A 20,553-nucleotide genomic window follows, 5' to 3' on the forward strand; every position below is an offset into this window, starting at 1 on the left:
GAACGGAATTCCCTAGGACCTGCCCAGCTGCCCCTCGAGGAGCTTCCTGTGTTTGCCAAATAAAAGCCTCTTGGAGTCCCTCTCAAAGGGGGACAGCTCGGGACCCTTCCAGGCTCACCCTGTAGTGGAAACATGGGGGTGCCGGCCGGCCTGTGGGAGCAGAAACCGCATTCAGGGGGCTCCAGGGGCCCCGCCCTTTGGCACTGCTCCTCCCCGCGGGTCAGAGCTCATGAGCTCAGCAGTTCACCGGCTCAGGGCCTGGCAGGAGGCTGTGACCTCGGCCCGAAGGGATCAGAGCGGGCCTTCAGGGAGACCGTGTTTGGGGACCAGTGTCTGCTACCTTGTCTACTACCTCGGGATTCGTTTCCAGACGCGAGCGGGAGGGGCTGCAGTGGGGACCTGGGCGAGCTCCAGCTCCTCCAGTGCCCTCCACGGCAGCCCTCGTTCCGGGGTCTGTGCCATTGGCCTCGGGTGGCCCTACGCTCGGTCCCTGAAAAGGAGAAGGTGGTACATGGGGGAGCTGGCTTAGCTGGAACCGGGCGGTGCCAGCCTGGCGCGTTGTTTATTTGCATTCCAATCGACCTGCACGTAGCCGGCTATTTATGACCCTGGACCTTGGCCGGGCTCCACCGCGGGCGGCTTCCCAGCCTGGAGCGCAGCAGGGTGCCTGTCCCAGGAAGCCCGGAGCTGGGTGAGTCTGGGGGTGCAGGGCCGCACCTGTGTCCGGCCGGTGGAAGAGGGCCCACGGGACACGTGGTGACACGTGGTCCTGTCCCTCCGGTGCCGCGCCCCTGACGAGTTCTCTCCCGCAGGAGGGGATGGAGGGCTCCTGGTCCTGAGACCCCATGTGCGGCTGGCGGAAGTGGCCCCGGGACGGCGAGATGCCCTCGGAGCACAGGGACGTCCTGGTGCTGCTCCCCACGCGGGAACGGCTGCGGCTGGTCGTGGGGGTGAGCGCGGAGGAGAGCCGGGTGGGCGACAGCAGGGGGACAGCAGGGGCCATGGGGTGAGCCAGGCCCTGTGTGAGGGGTGGCCGTGGGGACCACATGGGGCCAGTGTGCTGGCGGGCCTGCCCTCTGGGCCCACACTGTGTTCTAATCACACCACTGCCCCCCAGCTTAGAGAAACGGACGCTGGCTCTGGCCACCTTTACACAGTGTGTGTCCCTCGGTCTGTAGCCCCCGGCTGTGGCCCAGGCCAGACACAGTCCGCAGCGTCCGGGGCCCGCGTGGGCTGATTTTGTTCCGAGGGGCCCATCCCTTCTGGAGCCTCTTCCCGTGACCCGGGCGGGGGTGGATCTGAGGGCAGCTGCGTCCTCGGCCTGGAATAAACACTAAAGCTGCTGAGGGAACCAGATTCTGACCTGGCAGACGGGAGTCAGGCCGCCCACACCTTGTCTGCGGGTGACCGTGAGGTCCTGCCTGGAGGGGCGAGACCGCGAGTCTGTCCTCCCAAGAAGGTGGCTCCCGCCTTCCCTGGGAAGGGCAGCCCCTAAGCGCTGGGCTGGGGGACAGCGGAGCAGGGGTTCGCTCGACAGTGTCCGTGAGAGACCCTGCTTGGCCTCTACCTGGTGGCCACGTGACTCAGGTTGTCCTTTCAGGGGAGATGTGAATTATCGCTTAGGAATCCATGGATTCACTCCACACGCAGGATGACACCCAGGCGCAGGTACAGGATGGAGGCTCTCTTTAGGAAGCATGTGACTCCTGCAAACTCCCACCAGACAAGGCAGCTGTTTGAAGTCAGAGCCATTAGCTAAGAAGCCTCATCACAGAGGTGGCGTGTGCCTGACTCTGAATGACACTTTGTCTGCGAGCACCAGTGCACCCCTGGGGACGAAGCTCGCCTTTACCGCCTTTCCCCGGCCCCCGGCCACCCCAGGGACAGCGGTTGTCACGCAGATGTCTTCAGGGTGACCTGTGTCAGCCAGCACCGCTGACACAGGTGCCCCGCAGACCCGGCCCCGCCTGCTCCTCCCTCCCTGTGAAGGAGAGCCCGGAATGAGGGGGGGGGCTGCACACTGGCTCCGCACAGGGACTCCTGGCCCCGCAGGGACCCTCCCCGATGGGACTTCGCGGGGAGCAGGGGTACGGTGAGCCGGGGAGGGGAGCCCCCGTCTCTTTACAGCAGCTGTAGGGGTGCGCGGGGCCTGGCCTGAGCACAAGCACCCGCGGGGACACACCGGACAACCCGGCCGTGTTGTGGGCCCGCCGCTGTGCCCCGCGGCGACTCAGAGCCTGCACCGCGGGCTGCCTGCGCCCCAGCTCCGGCCCTCGGGACACGGGGCGTCTAGTGGGTCAGTGCAGGACCAGGTCGCTTCCAGCGGGGATTTTGACGTCTTTCCACCTCATTCCAGTTGCCCGAGAGGAAATGAAGTGGCCTGAGTCCTCCGGTGCCAGGCGGTCTCTGGAGCTCGGTTGCAGTGGCCCTTCCGGGCGTGTCTGAGCTGAGGTCGAGGCCTCTCTTCCCCATCTCGGCCCAGAGCAGCCCCTCCTGTGCTAACCGGTGCCCCCGCATGTCCGGCTCTGCCCCCTCCCTTAGCCCTCTCCACGCGCAGCCAGGGCCCTGCCCCCTGTTGGTCTGATCTCACAGACGGGGGCACTGAGGCCCAGGGTTGGCGAGCACTTGGTGCCAAGTTGGGGCTGCAGCCCAGGCTGCCTGGTTCCAGAGCCCGTCTGTGCTCTCGCTGCAGGTGTAGCCCCCTGCCCGCAGGGGAGCAGAGCCAGGGCAGCAGAGCTGGACAGGCCACGGGCTCCTGTGCTCTGGAGCCCCAGGCCCCGTCTTGGTGGCGTGCCGGGGAGGGGTCAGCCCTCCCATTTGGCCCGTGAAGGGAGTGTTCCTGATGGACGTTGCTGACTGTGAGAAATAAGTTCCTGTTTCTGCATCTCCTTTCTGGGAACGCGGGGGGCAGGGTGGGAGGGGGACGGAGAACTCGGGAAGCTAACGTCCACGTGGAAATGTCTATCTCATGTGTTCAGCCATCACGGATGCTCGGGCTGTCTAGGGCCCAATCAGAGGAAGATGGAATCTCTGTGTCTGTCTTTCCTTCCTACTCTCACCTTGTCTGCCTGTCTTAGTAGAGTTGAGAGGCAACGGAAAGCGCCTAGAAAGTTGGCTGGCCCCTGGGGGAGGGGGGTAACCTCATTGAAGGTTAACTGTGGTTTATGAAAACGCAGCACTTGAAGTGGGAGGGGTTTGGTGAAGAGCTCTGGTCGCTGCAGGACTGGTTTGGGGCTGCCTTTGGGAGGGGGCGGAAGGGGTCTGTGATGCCCCATGGCTCCGGGGAATGTCTTGTCTGAGTCCTGGGAATTTCTCCTCTGCTCAGAGACACACTTCTGTACTGGAGTCAAGGCCCCCAAGCCTCGGCGTCCCCATCCAGCGATGAGATGCTGGAGCTGATCGATGGGTTTTCCAGGGGTTCACTGTGTCCTTAGAGGTGCCTTATGCCACGGGGACGGTGCAGCAAGGGGACTTGGGGCTGGGGGGTGGGGAGGGGAGGTGCTGGGGCATTGGCCCTGCCCTACGTGAGCCTGGTTCCTCGGTGAAATTCACGGGAAGGTCTTCCTGAAGGACTGTGCAGCCAGAGCAGAGCTGAACCCTCTAGATGGAGACGTGGATCTCGGCTGCGACGGGGCCCACAGAGCCAGCCTCCAGCGCCTGCGGCCTCGCCCTCCTGGCCCTGCAACTTGGAGCCAGCGAAGCCAAGTTACTTCCGGGGTGTGTGCAGTGGGCTAGCAGCGAGGGAGGACCCCGTACTTAACTGTACCGCGTGCGTCTTCACACCAAGCATTAGGAAGCCATGGACTGGGAAAAGCCTTGCTGCGAATATGCGTCACCGTCATCGCGGGTGGAGGGATTGTCCCTCACCAAACCAGATGGACGATGACAAGGCCGGTCTCCCGGGCACTGACCACTAAGAAGCGGGACTCCCAGAGTCACAGGAGCTCCGCCCGTCCCCGGGAAGCCTGCGACCAGCGTCCTCAGGCTGCCCGGAGCCGGGCCGCGGGGCCGTCGCACTCCAGCCCCTCAGCTGCCCCCGTAAATGGGTCTCCATTCGGTGAACCCCAGCCTCCACCAGCCGGCCTCACACACACGGACATGGGCGCCAGCGGCAACGTAGGCCTGTGGGGACCAACCACCAGCCCAGGAAGCACAGAGGACGGAGGACCAGACCCACCAGAGAGGTGTGTCGGCTACGGGATAAAGGACCCTGTGTGCCCAACAAATCAACGGCCGGGGAAGGGTCCTGGGGTGGAGCCTTCCTTGAGTCTGGATTCAGATCAACAAAGCATGAAGACGTTGACGTTTGTGAGACAACTGGAAATTTCAACGTGTGGGATGGCTGATATAAGGATGTTGTTAACTTTTTAGGCGTAATGAAGCATTTGTGGATGATGGAAAGCCGACTGGCTAATAGCTGTGTTGAGGGAGAGAGCCCGCCCTTCCGTGTACACACACCGACGGAAGAGCGACCTCACTCGTGCAGGCATGGACGCACACCCAGGACTGGGGCCGCGTGGGAGCGGGGAGGGGCGGGGAGGTGACGGCGCTGGGGCTCGGCCTGGGCCCTGAAGCCTGGCAGGAGGTCCCTGTGGGGCAGGACAGCTGCTGTGGCAGAAGTGGGGCGTGGGGAGACATGGGCCTCCCCTGCAGCACACGCCCCTTTCAGGGGTGCCCAGACGCCAGCCCCGCTTTCAGGAGTCACCTAGCGATGCTGGCTTAGGGTGAGGAGAGAGCCCGGTGGGGTTCCTGGGGGCACGGAGCCTCCCACACCCCGTCCTTGGAGGGAGCAGCCTCCTGTCCTGGGGTTGGGCACGCCACCCCCACCCTCATGAGGGTCCCACCTCTCACAGGCAGCCCGCCTGCTGAGCGGGAAGCCCGCTGAGCCAGACCCCCTGCCCACCAGCCCGGCTCGGTGGCCCCTCCTCTGGACTCCCTCCTCTTCCAGGGGTCACCCTGCTCGGCGCCCTGAGCACCTCCCATCTCTATCGCAGGTGCAGGCCGCCGGGCACGAGCTCTTCCAGCAGGTATGCGACCTGGCCGGCATCAGAGAAGCCCACTTCTTTGGCCTCAGTGTGATAAGAAGTAAGCAAGCGTCGCCTGACGACCCTGGGCCCCCAGGCCCCTCCCAGGGCAGGGAGGGCGGGTGCTTGGGGCTGAGTCTGAAGGAGACCCCAGGCCTCTGCCTGGTGCCGCCTGGTGCCCACGTGTTCCAGGGGCACCAGGCTATCTGGGCGATTACTACCCCTCACTGCACCGGAGCACAGGTGCGTGCACTCATGCGCACACATGCAAATATTTACATACTTACACATTCACACACATGCACACTCAGGCACACACATACATGTTCAAGTATTCACGTGCACACAAAATACACAAACACACATAATCACACTCGTGCACACTGTCTCACATATTTACATACTTACACATTCACACGTGTGCACTTACATACTCACACACCTGCTGGCACACTCATACCCTCACATACTTATTCACACTTATAGGCACACACTCACACGTATTTACATGCTCTCACACATGCACACACACATATACACTTGCACACTCCCCTCCTCTGGAGAGAGAGGGTGAGCAGGCTGGAAGCTTGCTTTCTGGAAGCCCTGGCCCTGCTGGTCTGCAGGGCCCAGTTCAGAGCCGTGGGTCAGATGGAGCCTCCGTGGAACCCTGGCGTGAGGAGGGGCAGTGCTGGCAGACGAGGTGGGGCGGCCGCCTTGTCCCCCCGTCCCAGGCTCCCTCCAGGCCCCCGGGCTCAATGGACGAGCACAGGGCAGAGCCGGGGAGCTTGACCCTCCGCCTGGATCCCCCAGCCCGTGCACCCCAGGCAGGCGTCCAGGTGGGGGCCGAGTGAGATGGGGAGACCCCAGGGGGACATGGGCTCTGAGGACCCGGCCTCTCCCTCGGCCGTCCGTGCAGCATGTCCTGCAGATTTGTAAGCGTTTCTCCGAGGGAAACAATCCCGCAGTGGCCCCCGCGTGATGACCCAGGCCTTCGTCCCACGTGGGTTCCCTCGGCCCCAGCTGCAGAGAGGATTCCATGCTTGGGCCGCCTGACCTCTCCAGGCCCCGAGCACAGAGATGGAGGCCCCGGGCTTGTCACTGGTGCGACTCCCGTCCTCGCCAGGCTCTCTTTGCAGCTTGTAATTTCGTCTCAGCATGGCTGAGAGCCGAGCCCTGGGACTTCTGGTGGCCGAGTGCCTAGGGGCTTGGGGTGCGGTGGGGGAGGCACGGAGCAAGCAGGGAAGAGAAGGAGGATGAGGTGGGGTCACAGGTCAAGGTCCCGATGGGAATTCCTGCCCTTAGACCCCACCGTGCGCCCCCTGGCGTGGACTTGGGGTGTCCCGTGTGGGACCCCCAGGCTGGCCCGGGGGAGGTGGTAGAGCTCAAGACAACCGCCTTTTCTCCTGTCTGTCAGGAAAGAGCTCCCCAGTTCCTGGCCCCGGACGGAATCGGGCGCTTCGGTAAGACGGTGCTGCAGGCAGGGGGCCCGGCGCCCAGCATGGGGTTCACGTCCTAGAGTAGCAGCTTTGGGTTAAATTTTAATATTAGTGGACTTTTCCCGGTCTGCAGGGAAAGCTCAGTTAATGGGTAGCTTTGCCCCAGTTTACAGTTTTGTCCAGAATTGCCATCTTAGCCGCGGGACGCTGCCGCCTTGTGTCTGGTCCTCGCAGACGACCAATCAGGACGCGAGCGTTTCTAAGAAGCTTGATTTGTTTGGGGGAGGAGGGGGTTGCCAGCGCTCATTCCTCAACAAGTCTGTCGTCTTGTTCTAGAAGTTTCCCACCTCATGGAAATGAAGTCCCCATCGTTCCAGAGAGGGTCCTGGTGGGCCTGGTGGAGGCTGAGCGGGGGGCTGGGGTAGGTGGCGGGACCCGCTCACTTCGCGGCACAGGGCTCATGGCGTAGGACCGGGCACACGCGGGCGGTAAAGCAGAGAGAGGGGACGCACACACATGGTGACTTCATGCGGGGACTCGTTGAGACCCGGAGCCCTGGGGGGAGGGGGGTCGCAGGCTCTGGGGGGTGCCCTACCCCTGGGACGCGGTGGTTGGGTTCAGTGGTCCCCTCTTCCTCCTGAGCTTTGTCACTCGGGAGCCTGGGCCTCTGGAGCATCTGGAGGTGGCTTAGCTGAGGGCGTGTGCCACTCCGGGCCTCTCTGGTCCAGGACAGCCGCCAGGCCTTGGGTCCCCCCGCCAGGGCTTGAGGTGCAGTGCCGCCACCACCTGACCCTCCGAGGCCCCGCTGGGGTCTGGGTGTGGGACGTGCAGGCGGGCTCAGACTCAGTGGGTGGGCACGTTGGGGGCTCCAGACGCAGGAGTGAGGATGGACCTGAAGCCCGGCCACCGGCAGTAAAATAATAGAGGGACGTCAGGGGAGGGGTGGCAGGCTGGCCACCGGAGCAAGGAGGTCTCAGAGGAAGAAGCAGGGGGGCCTGTGGGGTTCACAAGCCCACCCCAGTCTCCCTCTGCCCAGGACGGAGGGACGCGCAGCCAGCCCCCCGTCCTGGTAGCCCTGCAGGATAGAGGAGAGATGCAATGCTCATTTTACTGAAAAAGTATTTTGAGAATTTTCAGACATCCATGAAAGTAGAGAAAACAGCATGCAGCAATTGCCAGCCTTTTGCCATACCTGCTCCATTGACCCCTGAATGTTTTGCTGATTATTTAAAATAAATCCCAGTCTTCATGCTATTCCATCCCAAATACTCTTTACATGTCTCCTGAAAGAGAATATTTTCTTAAATACCCACAATGCCATTTGTACACCCAAAAGAATTAACAATTTCTTGATATTATTTAATATTTGCTTGATATTTAAATTTCCCAGTCGTTTCAGAAATGTCTTTTTATAGCTGTTTTGTAAGAATAAGGGCCCAAATAACGTCCCCGCGTTGTGTTTTTGTCACCTTGTCCCGAAACCTCTTAGGGTCAGGGGCAGCCTCTGTGCACCCTGCTCGGGCCTCAGGTAAGAGGTACCTCAGACCAGGCGGCTTAAACGACAGAAACCTGTTGTCTCGCAGTCTGGAGGCTAGAGGTCTGAGATCCCGGGGTCAGTGGGGCCGTGCCTCCTGAGGCCTCTCTCCTCGGCGTGTGCTTGGCCGTCTTCTCCCCTGGAACTCACGTGGCCGTCCCTCTGTGCAGACCTGTGTCTGAGCCCCTCTTCTTATGTGGACACCAGTCCCACCGGAACAGGATCCACCCTAGTGACCTCATTTTAACTTAATCACCTCTTAGAAGGCCCAGCTCCAAATACAGTCACACTGTGAGGTCCTGGGGGTTTGGGCTCCAACATAAGAATTTGGGCACACATGCGGCTCCTGACACCCCTCACCTTTTTCGTGCCAGTGGCTTGCTGAGGCCAGTGCGTCCACTGTCCCGCTGGCAGCCCCACACTCTAGGGTCCCGTTTCCTCCCAGCATCACCTAAATTGGCCCTCACCCCCATTCCCTGTCCCGGAGGTTGGCTGGACGGCCCGGTCACTCCGCTCAGCCTTCTGGGTGGGACAGCATCACACGTACCGCAGGCCTGGCCCCGGGCGTGTCCCTCACCCGACGCCACGTCTGAGCCCTACTTCTAGTGGTGCGAGATTGGCCCGTGGGTTCAGGTGGGCAGTGCTGGAAGCCCACGTCCAGCGGGTGGGCTGCAGCTGGGGGGCTAGTGGGCGACTTTGAGAAACAACACATTCGATCCGTTTCTAGTGCCTTTATCGTCTAGGTTAGTGATGCTGTCAGGACTTTTCTTCTAGAGCTTGAACTTAAGCTGAAGGTGGTTGGTTTGTTTCTTTCTATTCTTTATTGTGAATTTGGGGGGGAGGTTCGAAGGAGCAGGAAGGTGATTTAGATAATCATGTGCGAAAAAGGGCCCTTGCAGCCCCTTGCAAGGCGGGCTTGGCTTTTCACTCCTGTTCCCACATGCGGGCTCCTTAGACAAAACCTCGAGCCTTTAACAGCACCACCAAGGTCAGACGGCATGCGATGGCTAAGCCTGTGGGCTCCAACCACCCTGGGGGAGCCTCCCGGCCACAGAGGATGGTCTAGATGAATGAAAAGCAGTGCTTGCTCAGAGCAGAGGTGGGCACACTTCCTGTACAGGGCCAGATAGTGAGCGTCTCTGGCTTTGCAGCATGAAAGCGGCTACAGACGTTACGTAGACAGAGGAGCCTGGCTGGGCTCTGCTTGGCCCAGGGCCCTCCTTTGCTGACCCCGGGCTTCGAGGGTCCTTGGCCTGGGGGTGGGGTGTGGGTTACCCTAGGACCCCTGCCAGGGCTTTATTAGCTGTGTGACTGGCGTGTTTCCAAGCCTCTGCAAGGCCCGGTTTCCTCCTCTGCAAAGTGAGCATAGATACAGCCGAGGTGTTGAGGACGTGAGGATGTGGGGATTGGCTCAGGGTCCCAAGCCCAGAGCCTGCACACGGCAGGCTCACCCCTCCTGAGGCGGGGGCTGCTGAGCGGTGTGGCGGGCCCCGCCCTGGTCCCCTGGCACTGCCCTGTCTATACCCTCGAAGGCTGCCTCGTGGAGCTGGGAGGGGTCAGGCTGTCCTGCTGTCGTCAGAGAGGGGCGTGCAGGTGGCGCAGTCGAGGCCCTGAGAGTCACCGGTTCTGGATCTGAGCCTGACCCAGGCTCCTCTCTAGAATAATCTCATTTTTCTCCAGCTTACAAAGGAAACACGTGGTCTTAATAGTCCGAAAACACAGAGCGTAGAATTTGGAAAGAAGGGTCCCCCGTGACCATTCCCAGCGTGACCACGTTAACCTGGTTGTTGACTTGAAGTTGGGGAGCTTGGTCCCAGGTTTACAGGCCTTTCCAGTTTCGAAGGACTCGGTCTACAGCTGGGAGAGGGGCTGTTGGGAGGAAGGAAGACCCTTCCCGACAGTCGCGCCCCCGGCAAGTACCAGCTCCAGTGCCATCGCAATGTCAGTGTCTAGGTTTCAGTATCTAAAGATTCCACACTTTGGAAAACCACCCGGTAAAGTCTGGACGTCAGGAGACACGCTCCTTCAGCCTGCCACCCCGAGGAGGGCACCACGTGTGACTGGTCGCACATGGGCCCCTCCCAGCACGCTCTGCTCCCTGCTTCTCTTTGTAGACAGCGAGCACGTCTTCATGGATTTGGAGCAGAAGCTCAGCAAATACTTCTCAAAGGACTGGAAGAGAGAAATGCATAGAGTGAGCTAAACTGCCAGGCGGGAGGGCAGGGTGGAGGGGCCCGGGAGGCCCAGCTGCTGTTCCCCGGGGGGTCCGCCCCCCCACCCCAGGTCCAGGTGTGGAGTCTGCCGGGCGCAGGGAAGCCAGCCACGTGGGTGCAGGTGCATGCCCTTGAGTGTTCTGGACATTTGCTCAGCTTTTCCTTTTAACAAAGTGACATAAAATCATGGACTGCCCCCGCAGTACGGACCTGAGCTGTGGCCTCGGGCGGGGTCTGAAGTGATGGAGGTGATGGCTCCCTCCTGAGCACCAGCCGGGGGTCAGCCGCCTCCCCGCAGGTCTCAGTACCGCCTTCTCTCCACCCTTCCACCCCCAGGGAAGTGGCAGGCCCGGTGCCCCCTTCGTGGCCTTCCTCAGGGTGCAGTACTACGTGGAAAACGGAAGGCTTATCAGGTAAAATTGCTCGCTGGTTCTCTGGCACGTTCCCGGAAGGGTGACCACCTGTCAGGATGCGGTATCGCTGTTGCTTGGGGGGGTAGAGGCGCAGCCATTCTTTTTAATTAACCAACATGTAAAGAGTAGGGCAGAAACAAGAGAGTGTTTTAAACATGGGTATTTTTATGCCCTAGGGTGGGGTTTTTCCCAGGTGTGCGTTGGCGGGTCTGAGGATTCCTCTGTAAGTGGGGGCCATCCTCCTGCTCTGGGCTGCATGCCCAGCTGCTGGTGCCCGGCCCAGGTGGGAAAGGGCCCCAGGCTGGCACACCTGGAGGTCCTCCTTCTGAGTTCCTGGGGCTACCTTCCCGAGAGAACCCCACCAGAGCATGTGGGAAAATACACACCCTGGGGCGCCCCAGGAACTGAGTTAGCCCAGACCGGGGGCGGGCAAGCGGGGCCCGTGTCCCAGGAATCCCCTGAGCAGGTGCAAGCGGGCCGGGGTCCCCACAAGCCTCTCCAGGCAGAGAGCTGGGGGGGGGGGGGAAGGTTCTGGAAAAGTCTCGGAGGGGAGAACAGGCAGGTTGGGGGGAGGGAGCGTGGCTGCCCGTGCTATGGGGCCAGTCGCTGGTGGTAGTGTTAGAAGATCTGAACTTGTTCTTCCCAGGGGCCCTGCTCTCTGTGTGTGTTGGGAGATTAGCAGAAGAAAGGGGCCCATCTCTTGGGAATGAGCGGCTATAAACCAGGTCTGCCGAGTCCTGGGTCCCAGGAGCCCTGCTCGAAGTCAGGCTCACCTGGCTTCTCAGCAGCAGGGGGGCGGCAGCACATCCACCTGTACCTCCCCCGCTACAGGGTCCTGAGGGTCCTGGGGCCCTGGGGCAGCGAGACGGGGCCTGGCGGGCGGGGGGCGGTGACTGGCGGGGTGGGAGGCCGCGGGCTGCAGGGGGACAGCCCTCCCAAGCCCACTCGCCTGTCAGCGACAGGAGGGCCAGGCACCTGTACTACTGCCACCTGAAGGAGCGGGTGCTGCGGTCCCAGTGCGCCCACCGGGAGGAGGCCTACTTCCTGCTGGCTGCCTACGGGCTGCAGGCCGACCTGGGCAATTACCGCGAGCCGGCACACTCGGGGCGCTACTTTGAGCCGCAGGCCTACTTCCCGCAGTGGGTGAGGTTCCTCTCTCCATCCTGGCCGCCACCCCCGGGGGCGGGGGGGAGTCCCCGGGCTAGAGGGGGAGAGGAGGAGGGGGAGCCGGCTGGACAGATGGCCTGCGGCTCCCTCCTCAGATCATCACCAAGAGGGGCAGCGCCTACATCCTCCGGCACACGCCCGCCCTACACCGTGAGCAGCGGGGCCTGAGCCCCAAGGAGGCCGTGCTGCACTTCATCCGGGAGGCCTGCCGGCTGCAGGACGTGCCCGTGCATTTCTTCAGGCTGTACAAGGTCCAGCTGCGGGGACGCCAGGCGGGGGAGGGCGGTTCAGGCCTGGGATGCACCTCCCCAAGGGTCCACAGGGCGGCCGGGACCCCGACCCAGGACAGGAGGGACAGAGTCCCCACGACTGTCCTAGGGCCGGGACCCCGACCCAGCATCAGAGGGGAAAAGGGAGGAGGCCCGGGGACCCCACCTCAGCCCTCAGGCACCCCTGGTCCACCAGCGAGGGTCTGCGAGGAGGGCCACAACCCCAGGCCCGGGGCTCTAGACCTTGCCAACGTCTGTGTCCTCTTAGGATAAGAAGGAGGACCGACCTTCCATTGTCCTGGGACTGACCCTCAGAGGAGTGCAGGTCTATCAGGTGACCGGCAGGGGCCCTCCTCTTCTTCCCCATCCCCCTCCCCCTCCTCCTCCCCTTCCCCCTCCCCTCCCCTCCCCTCCCCTCCCCTCCCCTCCCCCTCCTCCTCCTCTCCCCCCTGCCCCTCCCCTCCCCCCTCCTCTTTCTCCTTAACGCCCCCTCCCCTCCCCCACGGGGGCTGGCCTTGCTGCTTCCCTCTGGCTGGCCCTGTGCACGCGGCCCTGCTGTCTTGCAGGAGGTGAACCACGCTCCACAGCTGCTCTACGACTTCCCCTGGCACCACGTCGGGAAGCTGGTCTTTCTGGTGCGTGTCTGATGGGGTCGGGGCTGGGGGCGGGGGTGTCTTAGCCCCCAGGAGCCCAGGGGAGCCTGGCAGACGCTTGTCCTTCAGGACGTTGACCAGGCATGTCATGGCCCACGAGGTGCAGGCACAGCCTGAGGCCTGGGGGGTGTCCTGCGTGGAGACGGCCCCGCCCCCTGGAAGTGCCCTCTTGCCAGGCTGGGTGTCCTGGTTCTCGTCACCAGGAGAACTTCTGGCTCCTGGGTGGAGACAATAAAGGGGGGCGAGGAGGAGGCCGCAGACACGCTCCATCCAGACGCCCTGGGCCGGGCCTGGCGCCGGGCGGGTGGCAGGGACGGTGGGCCCTGGGTGCAGGCTGCACTCGAGGGCCCAACACGGCCGTGGGGCACGGGGTCCGCCTCCCCCAGCCCAGCGCGGCGGGTGCAGAGTTACAGCTGCCCTGAGGCCCCTCCCCCACCCGCACCGCCAGGAGAAATCAGGTGGCAGGACAGAAACAGGGCAGCCCCAGCAGAGAGCCTGGCTGATGCTGTGCTCTGGCTTTCTTGGTACGTCACATCGCGTTTCTTCTCTGCTCAGGGCAAGAAGTTCGAGCTCTGGCCGGACGGGCTGCCCGCGGCCCGGAAGCTGGTGTACCGCACGGGCTGCCCCTGGCGCTCCCGCCACCTGCTGCACCTGCTCAGCACCAGCCACCAACTGCGCCTGACCCTGCAGCCCGCGCTGCAGCGGCTGCGGCAGCTGGAGGAGGCCCAAGGTGGGGCCGTCCCGTCCGCGCCCACCCCTCCTCTGCGGTCTAGGCCGGACGCTCTGGGCGCGGCAGCCCGCATCGCACCCTGTTTTCCAACCGGGGGGTTGGCAAGGGGGTGGTGGCGACCCCACCCCTCCAGCTCTCCTGGGGCCTGATTCTAAAGATGGGGGCCAGGGGGGAGGCGAGGCGAGGGCTGCAGTAACCCCCAGGCGGTTCCTGGAGGCCCTGGCAATGCACGCATGCGTGTGTGAGCATGGAGTGCCTGTGTGCACATGTGTGCACGCCTGCTTGCAGGGGCTGCTTGGGGTCCCTCGCACTGAGACGTGAGAGCCCTAGGGCAGTGAGCACAAGGGCGAGTGTTAGGAGTTTACCAGCTGCCGGGGACAGATGCCACCTGGGGGGCCTGGGCTATGACAGCGGACACTTGGGGCCCTGATCTCTGGGTGGCACTTCCCTCCCCCCACTCTGCATCTTCCTGGGCCTGGCGGTGGGCTGGACCCCTGGGCCTCTGTCGGCCACTTGCGGCTCCGTCTCCAGCGCTGTTCTTACACCGGCGCCCCCCCCTCCCCCCCACACAGAGAAGAAGTGCTACCGGGAGTCCTGCATCAGCGACGTGCTGGAGCTGGACCTGGACCTGGACCCAGCCAGCAGGGCGTCCCCCCGCTCCCCTGGCAGCAGGGACAATGGGGACGGAGGCTGGCATCCCCCGCACCGCCTCTCACTCCTCTCGTCTGGCAGCCACTGCAGCTCCCACTCGTCGGGCATCGAGGCCGACTCCCAGCTGGCGGGGCCCGCGGAGCCCGGGGAGATGTCGGTGGATGAGCCCTTCATCGGGGCTGCAGCGCTCCACGGGGAGGAGCCACCCTGCAGCTCCAGCACCAGCCAGAGCAGCCGTGGCACAGTTGGTGGTGGCAGAGGTGGGCCTGAGGGCGACACCCGGGACCAGGGGGAAGGTGAGCGTGCTGCTTGGCTAGATGCCGGCTGGGTCATCGCTGTGCGTGCCGGGAGAGGCTGGGGTGCTCGTGACCCTGATTCTTGGGGACCTTGTTACACAGGGGCCCCTCCACCACGGGGCCTGGGAGCAGAGGAGGGAGGACAGGGCCCTCCCTGCAAGACGTGGTGGGTGGTGGTCCTTCAGTCCCCCTGCAGCTGGTAACTCCTAGGGAGCCTGGCCTGGCCAGCATCCCTCATGTAAGATCCCATCGGAAAGCATTCAGCCAGGTTTCTCTCTTGCTACCCGCGGGGTCAGTAGAAGTCACATGACAGTCGGCCACTTATGAGCCATTCTAGGACCAAGCACCCACCCGGCTTAGCATGAGCTCCTTGTCCTCAGGGATGCTTCCGCAGTAGGTCTGGGAGCGGGGGCCCTGAAGTGGCTCCTTGTCACCCCAGGAAGGTTACGCAGGCTCTGCTATTCCCTGAGCACCTGTAGCGTCTTTGAGAGTGTATGCAATGGGTAATCGGTGGGACCAGCCTCAGGGCCTGGCCACCCAGGTCCACCTAGAGTCACCCAAGGTTATGCAGGGTCACCCAGCATCACCCAAGGCCACCCAGAGTCATTCAGGGTCACCTCAGGTCACCCAGAATCATTCAGGATCACCCAGTGCTACCCAGGGTCACCTAGAGTCACCCAAGATCACCTAGGGCCAACCAGAGTCATTCAGGGTCACCCAAGGTCACCCAAGATCACACAGTGTCAGGTGGTTTTGGTCAACCTGCCTGTGTCCACCTTTACATTCTGAGCGATAAAGGACAGATCGGTCTCCATCTCTGAGCTTTTGCCCAAGTGTGTGGTCTGCAATCTGGTATGAGCAATAATAATGATAAGACGGTGTTTGCCCAGTAAGCGCCTGCTTTGATTGGACATCAGAGCACTTGGACAACTAAAGCAGCCCGGTGCGGAAGGACAGGGCAGTGTGAGTGGGGGGGGGGGGGGGTCCTGGGGGACCCTGCGGGGAGAAGGCTGGGACAGGGAGGGACCACCTAAGGGGAGGACCCCGGGTCGCCCACGGAAACCATCGCTCCTCGAAGGGGCTCCGACACCTCACGTGGAGAACACGTGTGATAGTCTGGGGTTCCAGGTGACCTGCAGGCAGGAGGCCAAGGTCACAGCCCACCCCTCTGTGACCCCGAGGCCTGAGAGGAGGGGTGCGGGAACCACAGAGGCACCCAGTCTCATCTCAGAGTTTGGGGCCCTGGGGTGGGCTGCCCTCTGCAGGGAGCAGGTGGGTGTCCCCAGGCCCTGCTCACGTGCCCTCGCCCTCCTCGCAGCCTCTCCCCAGCAGCCCTTGGCCGTGGTGCGGGTCACGCTGGTGAGCACGAGGGCCCCGAGCGCTGAGGCCCTGCACCAGGTAGGTCCCCACGTGGGCCAGGCGGCCTCTCCCTGTTCTGCATCACGCCCCCTCAGGTCAGGGGCCCTAGGCCCGCCCGAGGGTCCCCGGGAGACTGGTCGGGCAGTGGGGGACCGGTGAGGCTTTAGGGAGCGAGGCAGGTCAGGAGCTGGGTCTCCTCGGCCTCCGTGGCTGAGAGTTCGGCCTGCCGAGTGGGGCGTCCACCGGCCCCGCCCCCTTCCCAGGCGGTGTGCGGTGTGAACAAGGCCGGCACAGCTCGGGCCCCAGGAGTGCGGGGCTCTGGGGGGCTGCGCCCCGGCCCCCAGGAGCAGGAGGGGGGCCAAAGCCAGCGGCCCTGGGAGGTGGGGCAGAGGAAGGGGGGCTGGAGGTGCCGGGCCTTGCTTAGGGTGGACCTGGGGGAGCCCCAGTGGGCGGGTGGTGACCCTGGAAAGAGTGAATGTTAGGGTGCGATTTGACTCAGAGGGAGGCGGGCGGGCGCGGGGGGCCGGCAGGGGGTTGGAATTCAGCGGGGGCGGGGGCGGGAGGGGGAGAGAATGGAGGGGAGGGGGAGGCGGCTGCAGGACGGCCTCGTGGTCTCTCCCTGCAGGTGCCGGAGGCCCGGGCGGCAGCCGACCCCGCGGACCCGCACAGCCGCAGCGTGGACGACGTGCGCCCCGCGCCCGCCCCGCGCTCCGCCCTGCGCTCGGCCCCGCGCCCCGCCCCGCGCAGTTGCCCCCTCCGCCGCGCGCTGGACCCCGGGCCGAGGAGGTCCGTGAACTCCCGCTCCCTGGACGTCCTCGGAGAAGACCAGCTCCCTGAGGAGTTTGTGGTGTAGACGCCTCGGGGCGCCGCTTCACCCCCGCAGGGCCCCGTCCACGCCGCACGCCTCCGCCCACTTGGCACTCTGTCCCTGCAGCGCCGCTCCATCCACGCGGGGCTCCGTCCACGCCGCCTGGCTCTGTCCATCTGTCCATCCGCGTCTCGCCGGCCCTCTCTGCCCTGGAGGCTCCCGCCTCCCACCGCCAGGCTGAACGGGGCCTCTGGCACCGCCCCTTTTACCTGGCGGCTTTGCACCTTCACCTGTCTGAGGGGTGGAGCCAGCTCTGTCAGGCCTGGCGGTGCCGACTAGGTCTCACTTTCCCTGCTGCTCGGACTATGGCCGGTCCGAGCATCTTCCGTCCGCGTCTCCAGGAGGCAGAAGCCGAGGTCCGGGGCTCCAGTCTCTGCGCGGTGGCGCGTGGGCCGTGCTGCCTCTAACGCTTGAGGGAAGGTGTCTCAGCTCAGGGGTCCCCAACCGCCCGGCCGCGGCCTGTTAGGAGCCGGGCCGCACAGCATGCCCTCCAGAGCTCGCATTACCACCTGGACCATCATTTCTCCCCCCACCCCCGCCACCCCGCCTGTGGAAAGATTGTCTTCCACCAAACCGGTCCCTCATGCCAAAAAGTTTGTGGACCAATGTCCTAGCTGCTCGCGGACATTGGAGAGACCTCTGGGGTTCCCCTGCCACCAACTCCTCGATGGACGGTGAGACCAGGAACAGCAAGCTTCCCGGGAGTCCTTGAGCGCACGGTCACCATCGCTGTCACTGCACTGGCCACAGGGTCCCCAGACCACCCTCCCTGCAGCCCCTGCTGCTCACAGCCCTGGGCCCACTGGACAGGGGCGCCTCTGTGAGCCGTGGGCCCAGCTGCGTCACCCCAGACCCTCAGCAGAGCCCACCTCGTCCGCCGTGTGTACACAGAGGCACCGGGCCTGGAACCTCACAGCCACATGGACACTGGTCCCGTGGAGCTGGTGGCAGGAAGTGGGAGGCGCAGGCTAAGGAGGAAGCCGTGATCTACTCTGACTCATAGAAGGAAGGCTCCAGAAGAAAGCCCGCCAGCGCAGAGCCTGAGTTTTCTCCTTTCCCATCATAAGTCAGGCTCTGAAGGTGGTCTTTCCCCACCTCCTGCCCCAGTATCCACCCATCCCGGAGGGCGTCTGGGCACCAGGGAGCCGTGGCATCTAGTCAGCACTGGTCACCCCTCCCCACCGGCCATTCATTGCCACTGCCCCCTCCCCGAGTCAGAAGACTGGATGGGAGGTGGGGACAGGGATGGGGCCGGACTGCCAACCCCCCGCATCTGGGGCAGGAGACCCCTTCCGAGCTTCGCCACCTCTCCAGTTGGCGGCTCCACAAGTGGCTGAACGGCTGAGTGGAGTTTCACAGCGATTTCTGGAAAGGCATATTGAGGGACTTTGACCTTCGCTGGGGGCCGTACTGGCTGGTGATTAAGAGGCCGGTGAGCAGGCCGAGTGTCCCACTTGGGGCTGGACCCGCCGGGGTCGGGGCGCCAGGGGGGTGGGCTGTAGTTAACGCTGTGCTTTCCCATCCAAGTCAGGGCAGCTGCCCCAGGGCTGAGACATGGCCCCCACCGCGCCTCCAGGGCCCTGCGTGCAGGGGGCCTCCTCGAACCATCCACGTCATGGACAGTGCAGAGTGGCTGCGCTGAGCCCAGATGGTGGAGGGAGCTGGCCTCAGGCTGGCGCTCTGTGTCCCCAGAGGGAAAGGCAGGGCTGGTGCCGTGTCTCACCTATCTCCTGACCCCAGCTGGGCCCTGCATTCCTTGCTCTGGAACAGGTGGGACTCCACGGGTAACAACACCCTCCCAGCCTGAGGCTGGTGACAGGCACGTGGCGTAGTGTGGCTTAATTCACCTGTGCGTCCCTGTGGCCCTCCCCCCTTGCACATCTGCTGCCCCTTTGTCTGGATGCACTGACCTGTGTGTCACTGTTGGAGAGTCCCAGGCACTGTGCCCGAGACACCATCGTCCCCTCCCTGTTCTGCTCATGCCTTGAGGACCCCACAAGGGCCGTGTTTTGGGGACGGGGTGGAGCCTGAGCCCAGGGGGCGGGGTGTGCAGCCTGGTCCTAACCGGGCTTCTTGGTCCTTCCTGTGAAAGGAAATCTTGCTCGTGCACACACCGCGCATGTGTAATGAAGGGCTGCACACACGTCCGTGTGTCTGCACCTGGGCAGCCTGCGCCGGGGGCGGGGCGCCGGGAGGCTGGGCGGGGCGGCCACACGGGTACTAGATTCTCGCGGTGAAGGATCCTGGACACCGAGAGCTTCACCTCGTGAAGAACCACGGTGTTCTAGCGCTGCATGGACGGAGGAGCTTGGAGGGGAGACCAGCCCCCGCCCTTGGAGTTCATATCTGTCTAACTCGTTTTTTAAAGAAGCCTGGTGGGGGTGGCTGAAGGGCGGTGCTGCCGTGGGGCACGGGCCGGCAGGGGGGCCAGGGGTCGGTCGAGGTGGCCTCATCTGCTCAGTCTTTCCCTCATTAAGCAGACGTCACCGAGGCAGGTCACGTGCCAGCACTGGGTGGACGCCAAACGGGGGCAGCGCCCCCCAGCCCGGCGCGCGGTGAGGGCCGGGGTCGGCCGTGGTACTGCTGGACCTCCCGGGCTGCCCTTCAGAGTCCCCTGTGCGGGAGGTGCCCACACGCCCCCCTGGGCCGCCCCGAAACAGGGCTCCCGAGGACACCCAGCCTGTGGCCACAAGAGCAGGCGGCGAGGGAGGTGTGACCGGGGCCCTGGAGGGCGGGGATGGGCATCCAGAGTTGTTGCGGGCCTGAGCCCCTGCTTTTCCGTGAGTTTCCGAGGTCACACTGAGTCGGGTCCCCATGGTAAGAACTGAGAACTGAGGCTGCATCTGCCCTCGTCTAGGGTCCTTTAAAGGAACTTTTGGGAGCAGAAGCCCAGCCTAACGGACTGCTTTGCTGTCCCACACACACCCATACGTGTGCACACGCAAGCACACGCGTGCACACGAACGTGGGCAGAAGTGGTGAGTGGGCGCGGAGCGGTGGAGGGAAGCTTTCACCGGGTGCCCACTCGGAGCCCCTCGCTGGGACTCGGAGCGCCGGCGTCTGAGCGCCCGCTCCCGCCCCCGCCCCCGCGCGTCCCGCGGCTGCCACGAGAGGGCGCTGGCGGCGCGCTGTGGCTCCGGGGCGGCAGGGACCTGGGCGCGTCCCGCCCGCGCGCGGCTCAGGGGCGGCTCTGGAAGGCGGGGGCGTGGCCTCGGGGTTGGGCCTGTTGGGGGCGGGGCCGGGCCGGGCCGAGCCGAGCCGCTCAGGCTGCGTGGCTTCCGACCTCGAACGCGGGCTGCGCTTGCGTCTGTCACCCCTGATCCAACCCACCCCGACTTGAGGGCGCCACGGGCCGAGGGAGGCTGGGCGCAGCCCCTGTGTCCCTGGCGGAAGAGGCGGCAGGGACCGCTGGCTGACCCCGGAAACCACCAGAGCCCTGTTCCTATTTCTGCGCTCCCTCTGGGCCTTGCGGAGACACGGCAAACGGCCGCGTGTCCGCTCAGCACCGGGTGGTCCGCGGTGGCTGGGCAAGCGCAGGACGGTCAGAGGCCAGGCGGCACCGCGCCCTGGTCTCCAGCCCCGCCCCCAGCGGCCTCCCTCCCCGTCCCGCCCGCCCGCCCGGAGGCCGCGAAGGCCGGCAGAGGGGGCCCCTCCCCGGGAGAGGAAGGAGGCTTCTCTGCAGCATCGGGAAAGCCGTCTCTTCGTCTTGCGTGGGTTGGGACCCAAGGCCTTTCGGGCAAGGCAGATGCTGCAGACGCCCCGGAAAACGGGTGTTAGCCAGCAGGGGACCGGCAGCTTGTGAGGGGTCACTCAGGACGCACCCACCTTCGCCCCGGGGTCGTGTGGCCCCCAGGGCTGGGCGGGGCGCCCCGACACGTCTCCCTCCACACTCGTCAGGGCTGAGAGGCACGCCCCCCGGGTTCCCTCTGGGCGCTGGAGG

General features: G+C 64.3%; 1 protein-coding gene across 7 annotated transcripts; it reads left to right on the forward strand.

The window, feature by feature from the left end:
* The first annotated feature begins 221 nt into the window (after positions 1–221).
* Positions 222–18,435, forward strand: FRMD1 (FERM domain containing 1). Of its 7 annotated transcripts, none has more exons than XM_061207142.1 (13): positions 222–691; positions 813–950; positions 4,995–5,085; positions 10,109–10,188; positions 10,544–10,620; positions 11,577–11,763; positions 11,883–12,038; positions 12,325–12,390; positions 12,623–12,691; positions 13,265–13,439; positions 14,012–14,350; positions 15,705–15,784; positions 16,371–18,435. In XM_061207142.1, exons 2-13 carry the CDS (start codon positions 846–848, stop codon positions 16,596–16,598), a joined length of 1,653 nt encoding a protein of 550 aa, XP_061063125.1. In that variant the 5' UTR covers positions 222–691; positions 813–845; the 3' UTR covers positions 16,599–18,435. The 7 variants fall into 7 exon arrangements, with proteins under 7 accessions (XP_061063125.1, XP_061063124.1, XP_061063123.1 ...); XM_061207141.1 differs by having other exon boundaries at positions 223–691; positions 12,325–12,381; positions 14,012–14,386; XM_061207140.1 differs by having other exon boundaries at positions 223–691; positions 11,583–11,763; positions 14,012–14,386.
* Positions 18,436–20,553: the final 2,118 nt, after the last annotated feature.

The sequence above is a fragment of the Eubalaena glacialis genome, chromosome 12, assembly GCF_028564815.1.
Source record: "Eubalaena glacialis isolate mEubGla1 chromosome 12, mEubGla1.1.hap2.+ XY, whole genome shotgun sequence".
NCBI classification, from domain to species: Eukaryota; Metazoa; Chordata; class Mammalia; order Artiodactyla; family Balaenidae; genus Eubalaena; species Eubalaena glacialis.